The sequence below is a fragment of the Vigna umbellata genome, chromosome 9, assembly GCF_029865625.1.
Source record: "Vigna umbellata cultivar VRB3 chromosome 9, Vumbellata_1.0, whole genome shotgun sequence".
Taxonomy (NCBI): Eukaryota; Viridiplantae; Streptophyta; class Magnoliopsida; order Fabales; family Fabaceae; genus Vigna; species Vigna umbellata.
Window position 1 is genome coordinate 39,925,069 of NC_142173.1, and position 15,337 is coordinate 39,940,405.

A 15,337-nucleotide genomic window follows, 5' to 3' on the forward strand; every position below is an offset into this window, starting at 1 on the left:
TTATTCTCCTTCCTCTCTTGAGTCAATAATGCCTCTAGAACATATTGATGGGAAAATCTCACAATATACTCACTCTGATATTTTCCTGAAATTGAGTTTTGGTATTCTTTGATATTTGAAAGCATTTAAATAGCCATAACACTTACAATATTACAGGGAATAAAAATAAAATATCTATTATTTTAAAAATAAAATCTGCTTAATCTATCAGAAAATGATATTGTACCTAGATAAAGCGAAAATCATAACTATGTATCCCTATTTTATCTCTATCAAATCGAACTAAATATTACTATACCCAAAAACTAATAAAATAAGATTTAAACAAAATTATTAATAAAACCCTAAAGTTTAAGTTTATCCCAAGAAACTCCCCCATAAACTTCAATTTTTTCTTCCTTCGTTCAGCTTTCCATGTGCATCATCCCACACCGAGTTTGCTTCTTTCAATCAAATTTGAGTTCTTCTTTTTCCTTATTGTCCTCCTGTCTTTTACCTTGGTTGACCTCTTTAACACTTTGACTGACTTTGTTATGTTCGACTTCTCAATAACCTTAACCAACTCGTTTCTGACCTTAGGTGATTTCTCAACCATCTTGGCCGACATCTTCATCAGGTTCTTCTTAACATCTTCATCTTCCTCCTTGTCTGGTTCAAGAATACTAGATGCTTTCTCCTCTTTTTCAAGAGCCTCCTTCTTCAGCTCCTCAAGCTCAACCCTCTGTTTATTCATAATTTCATTAGATTCATCTAGAAGCCTCCCTATCCGCTAAATCTCTTCATCTTTTTGTTTGAATTCTTTCTCCAGGTTTTCCTTCTCCATAATTGTTACATCCTTTACTAAGATCACTTCATCCATTGTTGGGATTGGGCTCTCCATGTCCATTGCATCTGATCTCTTTACCATCAATAGGATTCCACACTCTTCTTCAACATCTTCAGTAACAAGATTCGTCTCCCCTTTGTGTTGGACTTGAAATAATTTGCAATATGACACGCCTTGCCAAAGTTTTAGCACTTGCTTGATCTACACTCATTTTCATAGTGGCCATACTATCCACACTTAAAACACTCAACTCCTGATCGATCACCTCAGCCTATTCCTTGTCCTCGGTCACGCCAATTATGCTGACCGGTTTGATCTTCATTATCATTCTCAAAATTACCTCGGTCACGTCCACCTCGTCCTCGGCTTCCTCGCCATCTACCGCTAGGACCTCGGCTCTAAGTAATCCGAGATTTATTCGAGTCAAACTGTACATGTAGTGCTTGATCGTCGGGTTCCCTCTTTTTCTTTATCTTCCTCAATTCGTGGGCTTTTAATGACCTGGCTAACTCCTCCATAGTGAGAGTTGAAAAATCCTTTGTCTCTTCAATAGTGACCACGATACTTTCAAAATCATCCGTCAGATTTCTCATGATCTTTTCCGCAACCCGGTTAGGAGGAACCTCTTCTCCGTTCATTCCGAGTTGGTTGACCATCTTCTACACTCGAGTTATAAACTCGGCAACTCCCTCATTATCATCCATCTCCATATGTTCAAACTCTCTTCTGAGAGCTTGTACTCGGACCTACTTCACGCGAGTATCTCCTTTGTATGCCACCTTCAGAATTTTCCATGCTTCTTTTGCTGACTTTGCATTAGCTATTTTCTCGAGTCCATATTCATCCACTACATTATACAGAAAGTACAAAGTCGATTTGTCTTTCACTCGTGTCTTTTTCAACGCAGCAATTTGGTTCACTATCTGATGCTCATCATCCGCGGGTTCATTGTACCCGTCCTCCACTATGTCCCAAGAACCTTCATCAGCAAAGACCAATTGTTGTAATTGGTATTTTCCGACAATTGTGGAACACTCATCCCATTGACTACCTTTGTCATCTCTCTCACAAAAAAAATCAAGCACTCACTTTTTCTCTCACGGTGTTTGACTCTCTTCTCTCTCTCGGTACTTAGAGCATAAAGCTCTGATACCACTGATGGGAAAATCTCACAATATACTCAATCTGATATTTTCCTGAAATTGAGTCTTGTTATTCATTGATAATTGGAGGGCGTTAAATAGCCATAGCACTTACATTATTACAGGGAATAAAAATAAAATATCAATTATCTTAAAAATAAAATCTACTTAATCTATCATAAAATAATATTGTACCTTGATAAACTGAAAATAATAACTACGTATCCCTATTTTATATCTATCAAATCAAACTAATAAAATAAGATTTAAACAAAATTATTAATAAAACCCTAAAATTTAAGCTTATCCCAACAAACCTTAGATGAACGACCTTAAGGTTTTGGATAAAGAGTGGTGTCGATCCCTTATATAGTTGGCTCAGATGTTGTTGGTGTTTGTGTAACCCACAGGGTAACCTCCTCCTCGATAGACCCAACAGTGGTATTAGAGTCGATGGTTTGTCTTGGTGACCGGCTTGGACGAGTATAATGATCCCTATACCGAAAGTCTTCATGGCAAAGGGTATTCAGGTAAGCGAGTTCCATTAAGATGAACGACGGTTGGAAAGGGCTACTCGTGGTTGTGGTTGGTTGGGAATGCTTCCGCTAGAGGGGGAGTGTACCTATGTGGAAGGGACTCACCCTTGAGGGGGAGATTGTTGGGAATCCAAGTCTAAGTCCCACATTGGATAGAAATGAGAAAGTAGAGCAGTATATAAAAGATGAAAAACCCATTAACCCATTGCCTTAAGATTTTGAGTAGAAAGTCGTGTCGATCCTTTATATGGTAGGGCTCCGATGTTATTGGTGTTTGTGTAACCCACATGGAACCTGCTTCTCGATAGACCCAACATATATGTAACATTATCTGCTCACGTATAAAACATTATACAATCATCACCGATAATTTCATTCCCCAAAACACAAAAACAAACATGTATGGGGTAAGCTACCGATAAAAAAATCATAAAAAAAAATACATACATATGGATTATATGAACCATAATCAAACACATAAAAAGATACATATCTTGTGATTATCTCAACCATAATCAAACATTTCATACAGAATTACTCGAGCCTTTTAATATTAAAATAATAGTCTCATTATTTTTAATTCATTACCACTTCTAAAATAACATTGTCTAGGTCTTTAGAAATACAAACAAAGTACCAATATAAATATCTCATGCTTTGTCACACTTTAACTTATTCAATCCAACTAAAATTGCATTTGTCAATGCTAAACAATACAGTATAGTCATAGTAAACAATTATACTATACACACATGAAATGAATTCTTAACTCACATGGATAAATTTTGCAATATTTTATAAATTTTATAAATATGTTAAAAACATTAATCTATTGTTTCAATAAAAAAAACTTATTATGAAAGTAAACTCAAAATTGAAATTTTGAACTTTTTTTTACTTGAAAATTATAATTAAAAAACAATAAACTTACTTTTGACAAATTAAATCTATATATATTTAAGAATATAATTTTTCCCATCGGATAAATTTACTTGTTTTCAGAATTTATTATCTTAATATTTGAATAGACGGTTGTCGATTGGATAGGAAAATTTATTTTCGCTGCCTTTAGACACTTAAAAATAATTTATATATATATATATATATATATATGGTAGTGCCTTGAAAGGTCAAAGTTGCAAAGGGAACTCTTCTTGCATCATCAATATGGTAGTACTCAAAAATTTGTTCTACTTTCATCTCCTACTCAAAGCATTCTTCTACATTATCTCGGCCATAAAAAGGAGGAAGGTCAAGTTTTGGTTCCTTAGGATGATCTCTATGATTGTGGTGTCTCCTAAGAGGATGTTGATAGTAGTCATTATGATGACCACCATAAACATTTTGGTCACTATGATGGGAATGATGATCACCATGCTCATTGGTATTCCTATGGGAAGACTTAGCATGAGCCTTACCTTTCTGGCTAAGCTTGATCTCAGAAATCATTTGCCTAAGCTCACTAATCTTTGGTCGTGCTTGATGAAGCTCGGCTTGAGTTCTATTAAGCTTTTCACTTATGTGCACATTATCATAATCATTTCTAATACTTCCTTGTACGCTTTTATTATGGCTAGTCAAGCAAGACAAATATTCTATGTAAATGATCCAAAAAATAAAAAATGGTTAGTGGTATTGGAAGGAAAAAAATGTACGGATATGATGATGAAGATTCTCTTGATATACTTGAGACAACATCTTTTGCATCAAGATCCATTGAATACAAGGTGGATGACATAGCTGATGACATTCACACAATTCGGAGTGATCACAATGAAGGGATCTAGGAGAAAACAATATCTTAATAAGTTTTATGTTATTTTTTTATATCCTTTAAATTTTGTATTATTTATCATATTTGATGTAGTACTAACCTTGTATTTTTAAGGTATGTCGAGCTCGGGATCAAAATCAAGAAAGAGAAGACGTGGTCGATCTCTGACACGATTGCTCGATGTGACATCCTGACGCGTTGCAGTGGAGAGGATACGTGTCGAGATTGACCTGAGATCAGGTCTGCCTTTAAGGCCACATGCTGATAAGTTTAGGAGTTATCTGAGTATGTTAGTAAAAACCCATGTTTCTATCGTTCTTGCATCTTGGGATGACGTCCCAGAGGTCGACAAGAACCTTCTATGGCAGGACATTTAGGTATGTTTACTTAAAAGAAATTTGATATATTGGTTACTTTGTTCTTATTATGTCATTAACATGTTCTTTGTTTTAAGCAACAACATTTTGATATCCCAAACACTGGTCAAATTAGAAAGAAAGTGTTATCCCATGTAGCGATCAGATGGAGGGATTTCAAGACAAGGCTGACACATCTATATGTCTTTGGAGACAGACAACATGAGTCTCCTTGTGACAAGTACAGAATAACTAAGGAGGAGTAGATGTAGTTTTGTGCATATAGAGAGTCTAGGGACTGACAGGTTTATTTCTTAACATATTTCTTTAGTTAGTTAATGCATTTAATTGTGATTTTACACTTATGCATTACACGTGTTATCACGAGGTGGTTATGCATTACTTGAGAGGAAGATAAGAAAGAGTCGAGTAGAGGCCTTAGGACTTGGGTACCCCCGACCTAGCCCCTGCACCTGCTAGGTACGTGGAAGGCTGCTTATACTAAGTCTGATGGGAACATGACATCCTCCTCAGTTGCCTTGATCTCACAAAGAATTATAAATTCAAATTCTAAACATTGATTGGTTGTGCATTTATCATCCCATGTGTTTTATGTAACAAAGTTCTTTGTTATATGCAGGATGAGTTGGTTGAGCAGCAGACTCAAGGAACATTTGTTGGTCAATGTAGGGACGACATTTTAACAATGACCATTGGAAAGTCCGAGCACCCAGTACGTGTACGTGGAGTTGGTGGGGTGATTGACCTTCGTGACTACTTTGGCCCTACACAAAAAAACACTGAATCCATGAGTCAGGAGGCACTGAGGAAGATGGATCTTTAGTGGGAGGAAAGGCTCAACCAAAGCAGGAGATCTATGGAGCAATGATTCATGGAGCAATTATAAGAACAAAACGAAATCCAAAGAGCACTTCGAACCTGTGTGCAGGTTTCGAATGGAGGTGCAAGCTGCCATGGTTGCACGAGATTCATGATGAAGGTCACGATTAAGAAGATGTTCGCGATCTGGTTTTCTCTGCAGATGTGTGTTGATGGTGATGTGCGAAGATGATGTTCAGGCATGGTGGAGATCACGAGTAGGGTGGTCACTACAGCGACGACTTCTGCTCCAATTGGGTTTTTTGTTCTATGTATTTCCCTTGTAGGTTGAAGGCTTGTGCGCGACAGAAAGATGATTGTTGGTGGCGCTGGAGCAGTTTTGCGTCGCGGTGAAGGGGCAGTTGTTCGCTGCGGGTTGCGTCTGGTGGCCATGGAGGCGTGACGAGGTGTTGCGATGAAGGAGATGATGCACGAAGATGGTGGCGATGTGCGAACTGGTTTTTGCCTTTTTAATTAGCCAAACAATGGTATGCTCTGCTAATGACTGACGCCAGCGAAGCTCTGCGATAATTGTTTATAATTTCTTTATAATTTATTTATATAATTTACTTACATATAATTAAATTATTTATATATAATTATTTATATATAATTATTTATAATTTCTTTTGTATATAATTTTTAAAAAATTTATCCATATATAATTATTTATAAATATGTTCTATATTAACCGAATAATGTTGTCACCAAACATTTCTTCTATATTAACCAAAGATTTCCTTCACATACATAAACCTTTGAGCACATAATATCATGTGAGCAATTTTTTCTTACACCTTACCTTTTCTTCCTGCATCCTCATAAAATATATAAACCCTAATTTATCTCTCATTAAAATGATAAAGTAAAATTATTCTTGTATCTCATGTTTTAAATGTATTATGGATTGTTGTCAGAATCATTAAAAACGCACCCAAAACCCCTCTAAACGGACGTCAGGTGTCAAGCTGAGGGGAGTCAGAAATCAGATAGTGGAATGCAGGTGTCAGTAGAGGAGCGGACGTTCGTTTTAAACAAAACTGATTTTCTGAAATTCGCGTCACACTCTCTGCATGCACTCTTCTTCTCCAAAACTCTGATCTTCCATTTCTCCTCCTCTCTCTAAAAAGCTCTCCCTTCTCTCTACCAAAACTCACCATTTCTCTACTCTGATCTCCATTCAGGCACCGTAGAAGCACTCCCGGCGTCCAGAGCTTCAGTTTGAACCGAACTGTTTCAAGTTCTGAACCGGTAAGTTCTTCTGCTCTTAGCCGTTCGTTCTCTGGTACATGCAAACCAAGTTTTGGTTGCATGCTGTTATCTTGTCTGAACCATTATTGGTTTTTGGCTGTTTGGTTAGTTTGAAGAGTTGTGGAACGTAAGGGTAGAAAGATCTGTAGTCAGACGAAGCGTATTCTGTCTCTAGGACGATCGTTCACGCTCATAGGTAACGGAAGCTTATCTAATTTAATTGTATGTTCGTTTGCACGTTCATTGATAATGAATGCATGTGCTAAGTGGTTGAATGTATATAAAGTATGGATGCTGATATGCTTGTTTATATGGAATATGATTAATTAGTATGATATGGATTGTACGAAGTATGAAATTGATTATGATATGAATTTATAAAGTTACGAAATTTTGTATTAAGAAATGAGTTGAAGATAAATGAATACTGGATATGAAATTTCCCTATGGAAGTGTTTGTTCGTCATTGAACGGTCATTGACCGTTCAGTAATATTAGTAACATTAGTTGAAATTGCATTCTTTCATTTGGAAAGAATCCTAGTTGAGGACGAGCGTCTTCGTGTGGTAATACTAGGCTTAAGCGTTCGGCCAAGCGTAGTTGCATCTGAGTATTCGGTGATAAACTTAAATGTTGTAAATATATGTATTTGTATATTTTAGTTATTTTTAAACACAATTCCAATAGTATCTTATTATATTTATTAATCTTTCTATTATAAGTTTAGTAGTGCTCGGTCTCACACCAAGCTCTCGAAATGAGTAGTGCTTGGTCTTATACCAAGCGCTTGTACTCGTTTATGGTTTGATCTATCTTGATGAAATAACGTTCGTCCAACTTCAGTAGAATTTCCCTTTATCATGTTCGGTCATTGACTGGCATTAGGTTTCTGTATGTGAATTCTTCTAAAGTATGGTTCTTTAAACGTCTTGACGTGTCTACATTCATTGGTTCTGGCCTAGAGCCTCAGTACTTTATATGTTCTTTGAGTGTTGGTTTGAGCTCACGAGAGTCGGTTCATTTAACTGATTCATGTTGTAAGTAACGTTCGGTCATATATTATATAATTGTACTCGGTTTCTTTCTCAATCTCACAGTAACCCTCTCGGTCTTATTCTATTCTGGAACGGGAGACTTCTCTGACTCGTTCCAAGTGTCATCCTAGTTCTGAGTGAGGGTGGAACGTACGGTATTTGATGTCCTTGATAATCTTTGAACAAAGATGGAATTTAAACGATTGATAATGAAAGATGAAGAAAATATGAGATGGATGAAATGTTATGGATTATGAACGAGCGTTCTAGGGAGGAACGACTCATGAATGAATATTGAAATTGTAAAGTATGAATGTGGTTATGCTAAGCTGGCGGTTCATCCTGATGTTCCGTGAGTACTCGTCCTCACGTAGAGGGGAGTAGGTCATGTGTGGGAATGGCAGGAGGTCCTAGTCCTTAGGGGTACTTTGGACAGATAGGACTAACCTCGGGTGGCAGCTGATGAGAGTATTCCAGTTACTACATCACTCGGGTGCACGAACGTCGTAGCTACATAGGATTCATACAGTCCGGACAGTCAGTCTAGTATTAGGCTTTATATGAAACGTATGACTAAATTTATCTGTGTGTTGATGGTATGAATTGTATGTTTGCAACTGAATTAAATTACATAAGCTTACCCTGTGTTCCTCTTGTGTTGTCTTGTTTTGTACGTCCGTCCTTGTCTTTGCAATGATCATCCGTGTGGATGTGAGCAGAAGGAGACGAGCTGCTAGAAGAAGCGCTGGAAGAAGAAAATTTGGTAGAGGTAGAAGTGAAGGCCGAACAATAGGACGTTCGGTCAGTAGTCTAGTATAGTAAGGTGGTCGTTCGATCACCTCCCCTTTTGATTTTATTTGACCGTTCGGTATAAGTTTTGTAAACCGTTCGGTTAAACTTCCTTAAACTGTTTAGTTAATTTCGTAACTCTTTTATGTAAGGCCGTTCGGTCATAACCGTACCTCTTCTTAGTGTAAGACTGATCTGAGTTATTGGTAAATGTAATTATTCTATTATATAGTTTATACTGTATTTTTGGGATGTTACAATTGTTCAAGAAGATATTTCTTGATCTAGAATGTATATTTTAGAATACATTTTAGAAATACCTTTCAAACTATATAATTTGAAATGAATTTAACATAATTTATTTTAGAATTTATAACTCAATATATTTTTATATTCAAATATAGTTTTTAAATTGCATAATTCAAAATTATTAAAAAATTATATTTCTCTGAAAAATATTTCAAAATTTTTAAAAAAAATTATAGATTCACAATTTAAAATTCATTTAAAAGAATATATTTTAAAATGTATATTTTGAAAGATATGTTCGAATTTAGAAATATATTCTAAAATATACAAGCTACCTTATCAGCAAGAAAAAAAAACCCCATGTAGAGAAATATTCTTGGGCCCGGGCGGGGACCCGAGTCGTAGTTTTGGGTTGAAAAGCTTGGCTTGGTTCATTTTACATACAAAATAACCGAAATGGAAGCATATCCAAACGCGGCTTCCATGCTGAGAAGCAGAACCATAATACCTCCTCTTCCACCATTACTCGCCCTCAGTGCAAGGCTTCCATCACCGTCACAGTCACCGTTACTGTCACCCTCCGTTACCCCCTCGGAAGCCACACTATCGTGTTCTGGAACCCCGAAACCCTCGTTCCACAGTTTTTCTCTCTTCTCCAATTCTCACACTCTTCAAACCATGACGCTCTCCAAGTGCTTCTCTCACATTGGGCCCACCGTCCCCATTCCGGACCCACCCGGATCCGAACCCGAACCCGATTCCCCTCTCGTGGTGGTTTCCTTCTACAAATTTGCGGATTTTCCCGATCATGCTCTCATGCGAAGCCCCTTGAAGCAACTCTGTCAACGCCTGGTACTCACTTTCTCTGTTCACTCTTAGCGGATTAGGGGAACAAAATATATACGCTACTTTGTTTTGATGGACAACTATTTCCTTTCTGCATAAATTCTTTGGGAGTACTTGTTTAGACTTAAGATAAACTTGTTCAGAGAAGAAAATCAAAAGGTAAAATGCGTTGGTGCCATGTATTAGCTTAAATAAACTATTCATTTATCTTTTGAAAGTTAATAGAAACGTGTTTCTACAAATCTTATTATTAAGCTTGGAGTGCCGGTAGGAGTGCACGGTGATTATAAATTATGCGAGATCACCTCAGACGAGGACTATGTATGGGTATCTTTGGACAAACTTCTTTATTAGCACTTTTAGGAAAGAAAAATAAGAACCAAAGAAGAATGAAGTTTAGTTTTTTCATAAGCTAAACAGATTAACTTATATGCAAGTTATAATGCAAAAAGAAATATGAAAGAAATTGTACAGATTAACTTAGAAATTCATTTCATTTTCTCTTGGAAATACCTGTCGAGAAGTTTGTCCAAATATGTATAAGATGTAGGCAAATTGATTTTAGCTTATGTAAGAAGCTGAATTCATTTTACCTTATTTTATTTTCTAACAACCGTTTCTAGATAAATTTATATTTATCTAAACTTTCCTATGAGGTTTTCTTAATAAGCAGACCTTAACTGCAGTTTCCATGTATTTTTTTAACTAAACAATTTAAAAAAATGTTAAAATTAATTTATGTACGTAAATAAAATGATGGATTAAAAGGAATGGACAGTTAACATGCTCAACTATACAAAAATAAATGTTAGTTTGAGATGGTTGTGAGAGAAGCTTTTTGACTGTTATGTGAGTATTGTGTCCAAAAGAGAGAAATGGGAGAATATTAAGAACCTCTTATTGAAAGATTAAGGAAAGTAGTCACTCATTTGAATATGATATTCTATAGCATGGGAGTTAATTTGACATGAAGTGTCATACTTGATATTTTCATAGAAGTGTTACATCAACTTCATATCAGAATTAGTTAGTCAGGTAGAGTTAGTTAATAATACAGAACCTTTACCCCTTTTGTATTTGGGAGTATGTCAGTGGTGTAATGTTCAATACAACGAGTTTTATGTAAATTGTTTACTTGGTTTTGTTGAGATGCGGTGTCTCACCCATCTGATGCTACTCAGCGTGTTTCAGGTGGAATTATTCTTGCGCCTGAAGGGATCAATGGCAGCATCTGTGGAACTCGGGAGTCAGTTGAGGCTGTTCTGGCATTTGTCCAAGGTGATGATCGATTGAAGGGACTAAGGCGAGTGGAATCACCTGTTGGTCCTGAGGAGGAGGCCATCCATCATGGTCATAGTGCTGCTTCTCCTCTTGCTGCTGGGGAAGATGCGCCCTTCCGATGGGATCATGTGAGGGTCAAGTTGAAGAAAGAGGTGTGTTTGCAAAACCAAAGAATGAACTCCTTTGTTGACTTTAACTTGGATACTGTATGCAAATAACTTATAGAGTTTTGTTTTTGCTGCATGTTTACAGATTGTTACTCTTGGGATGCCTACTGTATCACCTATTGAAAGAGTTGGAAAATATGTTGGCCCAGAAGATTGGAATGCTTTGATCAATGATCCAGATACAGTGAGTTGCTAACTCCTTATTATCATCGTTCTCATATCTGCATTGTGAGAATTTGTCTGTAATCTGATCTTATAAGCTATGAGGACTTAATTTATTAAAATGTACAGCTTAAATTTCTTGAGAATATTGAATCAAGCTGCTCCAACATTGAATATATTAAATATCTGGTTGTTTTCCATTGCTGGAGGCAAGTCTAAATTCGGCTTTAAAGTTAAACTATGGGTTTTATAACTAAAAAGGTATTGTAATATTCAAACAAATTTAAATGGAGTTTTAAAATATTATATTTATGGTTATCTTCATTTATTTTTAAAAGAATATGCGGATAATTTGTAGAATTTTTACTTCTACAAAGTTGTAATTTCTGTTTGTAACCTCTGCATGTTAGGATTGCAAATTGTTTGTGTTGTGCAGTTAGATAAAAGTTTAGATAATCCCGAAAACTGCAGTAGTTAATTTCATCTAGCAAGTTGCGAAGTATAAGACATGTTATTGCTATTGTACATGCCGTAATGTTAATTTTCATTTTTGTTAACATTCTCATCCATAGGTGGTTATTGATGTGCGGAATAACTATGAAACCAGAATCGGAAAGTTTAAAGGAGCAGTTGATCCATGTACTACATCATTTCGTGAATTCCCGTCTTGGGTAGAGGAGCGTTTCCAGCTTAGCGAAACAGACGATGGTAAGAATCCAAAAGTTGAGGTAAACAATTCAGTCCAACCTGCTGAAAAAGAAATGGAGAATCAAAAACAACATATGCCACGCGTTGCAATGTATTGCACTGGAGGTATTCGTTGTGAGAAAGCTACAAGTCTACTTCTCAGCAAAGGTTTCAAAGAGGTGATTCTCTCTTAAACGTTACTGATTGGTTTAAACAAAATTGTTGAGTTATGAAACGTCGTTTGACCTTTTGTTCATCTTTTATCTGACAATAATTAACATAATTTTCATTTGATAATTCTTGATCGTGAGTGTGTTTGTTTATGCTAAAAAAAGTCATTTAAAGTGATTTTTATATCAGCAGAAATTGATATGTTTGTGTACGGTAAATGTATTCTTCTTTATCTTCTCTCTTATACCTCAAATTAACTCCAAATTGTTTCAAATAAAAACATTCTTTTTTTTATTGTTTTTTAAAGTAAATTTATCCAAATATGATAAAGTCATAATAAGTAATTATTTTATTTAAAAAACATTTTTTTTCTTAAAAAGTTTATATAAACAGACCCAATATGATATCTAGGGATTCCTGATTCGGTTTGGAACATATCAATATCAAAACCTTTCAAAAAGGTAAAGTAAAGAATCGATGTTAATCTTATTTATGTTTGAAATGTTGTCAAATCACCAATAGGTTTTAGTCTTTCATATCATAAGCTTATGCAATTCTTGTGAATGTTGGGATGGAAGATATTTGTCAGGTCTTAATCATGTTCATAATAAAAGTCTGTTTTCTAACAAAGTAATACATTTTTGTTAAACTGAAATGATTGTGACGTACTTTTCTGTTGTACCTCTAATATTTTTTATACTTGAATGGAAACTTTAAAGAATTGCTAAAAGCAGGGATAGATGCCCATCCATGTAACCACACTATTTTCGGGCCCATTATTCCTTTCCATTGTAAGGCATTATGACGAGATTGTGTGCAAAACCCACTGTCTTGAGGTAGTGGAGCTTATCAATGATTTGAACTCTAAACTCCATGAATACCCTGTTGTGACCAAACAAGCAGATGTCATAGATATGCCGCGTTATTTTCTCAGGAATTAGTTTACTATGTGATCCAAATTACCACCTTTTTAACATATACAGACTTTGTTTTGATATTTGATTAACAAGTAATAGTGGTATTACCGCTACTTTGAATATGAGCTTTACTAGCTCTAGATTCAATTTAATTACTGTCATATAATATAATGATTTCGTCATCTTTCTATTCCAAAACATCCCAGGTTTATCACCTGGAAGGTGGAATTTTAAAATATCTTGAAGAGGTTCCAGAAACAGAAAGCCTCTGGGAAGGGGAATGCTTTGTTTTCGACAAACGAGTCTCTGTGGAGCATGGCTTGGTGCCAGGAAATTTCAAACTCTGCTATGGCTGTAAACAGCCTGTGAGTGATGCTGACATGGAGGCCCCAGAATTTGAATATGGAGTTTCCTGTCCTCACTGTTTTGCACTGAAATCTGATGAAGAGAAGGAGAGAGCTCGAGCTCGACAAAGACAATTTGAGAGATGGGGAATCATAGGTGGTCCAGACAAGGGCCGCCGCCCAACTACTCAAGAACCGGAAAGTCTTAGCAGGAATCCAAACCAGCTTTCACGTTCTATTTAACTACTCAGTCGGACCAGGAAAGATGAGATCGCTTCTTTCCCATCCATTTTGAACGATTGTTTGTCCTACTCTTCTGCCCCTTGAATTTATTTGGAGTGCATGAAACTATAGATGTATCAACTCTTAAATATGATTCCTTCCATACAAATCATTTGGTGTCTGTCTTGTACGCCCCTTTCTTGACATTCGATGTGTGTGTATTGTTGTAACACTATAGCAAGGCTAGAAAATTTTGTTCTTTGCAATCTTTACTCTGTTACTTAGTAAAATGTTGTGAAACCACTAATTTTATATACCAATTCACTATCCTATAAAAATTTTGCACTAGGTAATATAACTTAATTTTGATATATAATCGACGTAACGGATTACTTGACAATTTCTACATACTAAGTAGTGTATTCAAATTAAACTGTCAATGTTCTCAGGTTTCGGTTTCAGTTTCATTTCACTTGAATGTAGGCTGGTATCTCAACATTGAATGAGCAAATAAAGACACAACATATGATGAAGATAAAGAGAAGGTCTGAGTCCTATGAAATTCATTTGTGTATCTAATCAACCAAATTCTTGATACAATACGATGGGACACTAGTTTATTTCAAATACAAGTATGGAGTCAAAACGATAACAAAGCTACTTCCTGTTATTAAGAAGACTCTGTGGGAAACCATCACTATTATGTTTTTTGAGAGCTTGGAATACTTGAGAGCTTCTATCAAATATCTTAGCCCTTCTGTTGTAATCAGTAGGATCTTTTCCCACATCTTCACCCATTATAGCTTCCCTTTCTAAACACTCCAACAGCTCTGCAATCCCCTCTCCTTCTCCACAGTTATGTCTAAACCTTGTCATTCCATTCCTACCCTTGTCATCATCTTCATGCGGTTTCATCTCATCTTCCGCTTCTCTCTGCAAACCCCATTTTGCACACCCTACTACAAACCCATTATCCCCATTATTATTCTCTTTCCGTTGCACCACAAAAGAAGCATGGCTCTGAGAAGAAGTGCTGACCTTGAAGCTCAAATCTCTGGCCATGGTAACTGATGGCGGTGTCACTTTATTTGAAGAGACAAGGGTTTGACATGGAATAGCAGGGTTATAGGAGTTACTGATAGAAAGAGAAGAGATCTTGAGGGAATCAGCAACATACAAAGACCCTATCATGTCCAAACTTTGGATGGATTATGTATGAATGTTCGTGATGGGATACTATATCTGTATATAAGAGGGTTTGAAGCAGAGGAAACGGTGACACGTGTGGTTAAGGTACACAGATGGCATCTTTCTAGAATAGTAACAGGGCTTTCCAGATTTTTTGAGGCCCTCTCAACAACATTCACGTGTTTAAACTTCATGTAACACAAATAACACAATCTGTTACAAAATGTCCTCCTAATTTGTCTGCCAAAAGTTGTTTCTTGCCCTTTTTTTTTTAAATAAGTGTAATGTACTACAATTTTCTTGCAGGTGACTGAATTATTTAAATAAAAAAGTTGAAAGATACAATATTTTAAATATTGATGTTATTGTGTCTCAATTAAAATTAGAGTTTTACATTAACAAATTTCTTTTGCTAAAACAAAGTACTTCTATAATCAGATGTCATTAACTTAGCATAGATATCATCTAAATAAGTTTTATTTTTCTCTAGAAAGTGATTGTTTAGAAAATTAATAT

At 35.9% G+C, this 15,337-nt stretch overlaps 2 protein-coding genes across 3 annotated transcripts; one reads left to right on the forward strand and one right to left on the reverse strand.

The window, feature by feature from the left end:
• Nucleotides 1–9,276: 9,276 nt before the first annotated feature.
• LOC124820695 (rhodanese-like domain-containing protein 7) lies at nucleotides 9,277–13,899 on the forward strand. 2 transcript variants are annotated; one of them, XM_047292444.2, is made up of 5 exons: nucleotides 9,277–9,688; nucleotides 10,864–11,115; nucleotides 11,216–11,314; nucleotides 11,865–12,158; nucleotides 13,274–13,899. In XM_047292444.2, the coding sequence occupies exons 1-5, from the start codon at nucleotides 9,293–9,295 to the stop codon at nucleotides 13,652–13,654; spliced, it is 1,422 nt and encodes a 473-aa protein (XP_047148400.1). In that variant the 5' UTR covers nucleotides 9,277–9,292; the 3' UTR covers nucleotides 13,655–13,899. The 2 variants fall into 2 exon arrangements, with proteins under 2 accessions (XP_047148400.1, XP_047148403.1); XM_047292447.2 differs by having other exon boundaries at nucleotides 9,555–9,688; nucleotides 10,874–11,115.
• Nucleotides 13,900–14,290: 391 nt separating this feature from the next.
• On the reverse strand, nucleotides 14,291–15,034 carry LOC148193511 (uncharacterized). Its single transcript, XM_088099440.1, has one exon. It carries the CDS (start codon nucleotides 14,822–14,824, stop codon nucleotides 14,291–14,293), a length of 534 nt encoding a protein of 177 aa, XP_087955566.1. The 5' UTR covers nucleotides 14,825–15,034.
• Between the last annotated feature and the right edge of the window lie 303 nt (nucleotides 15,035–15,337).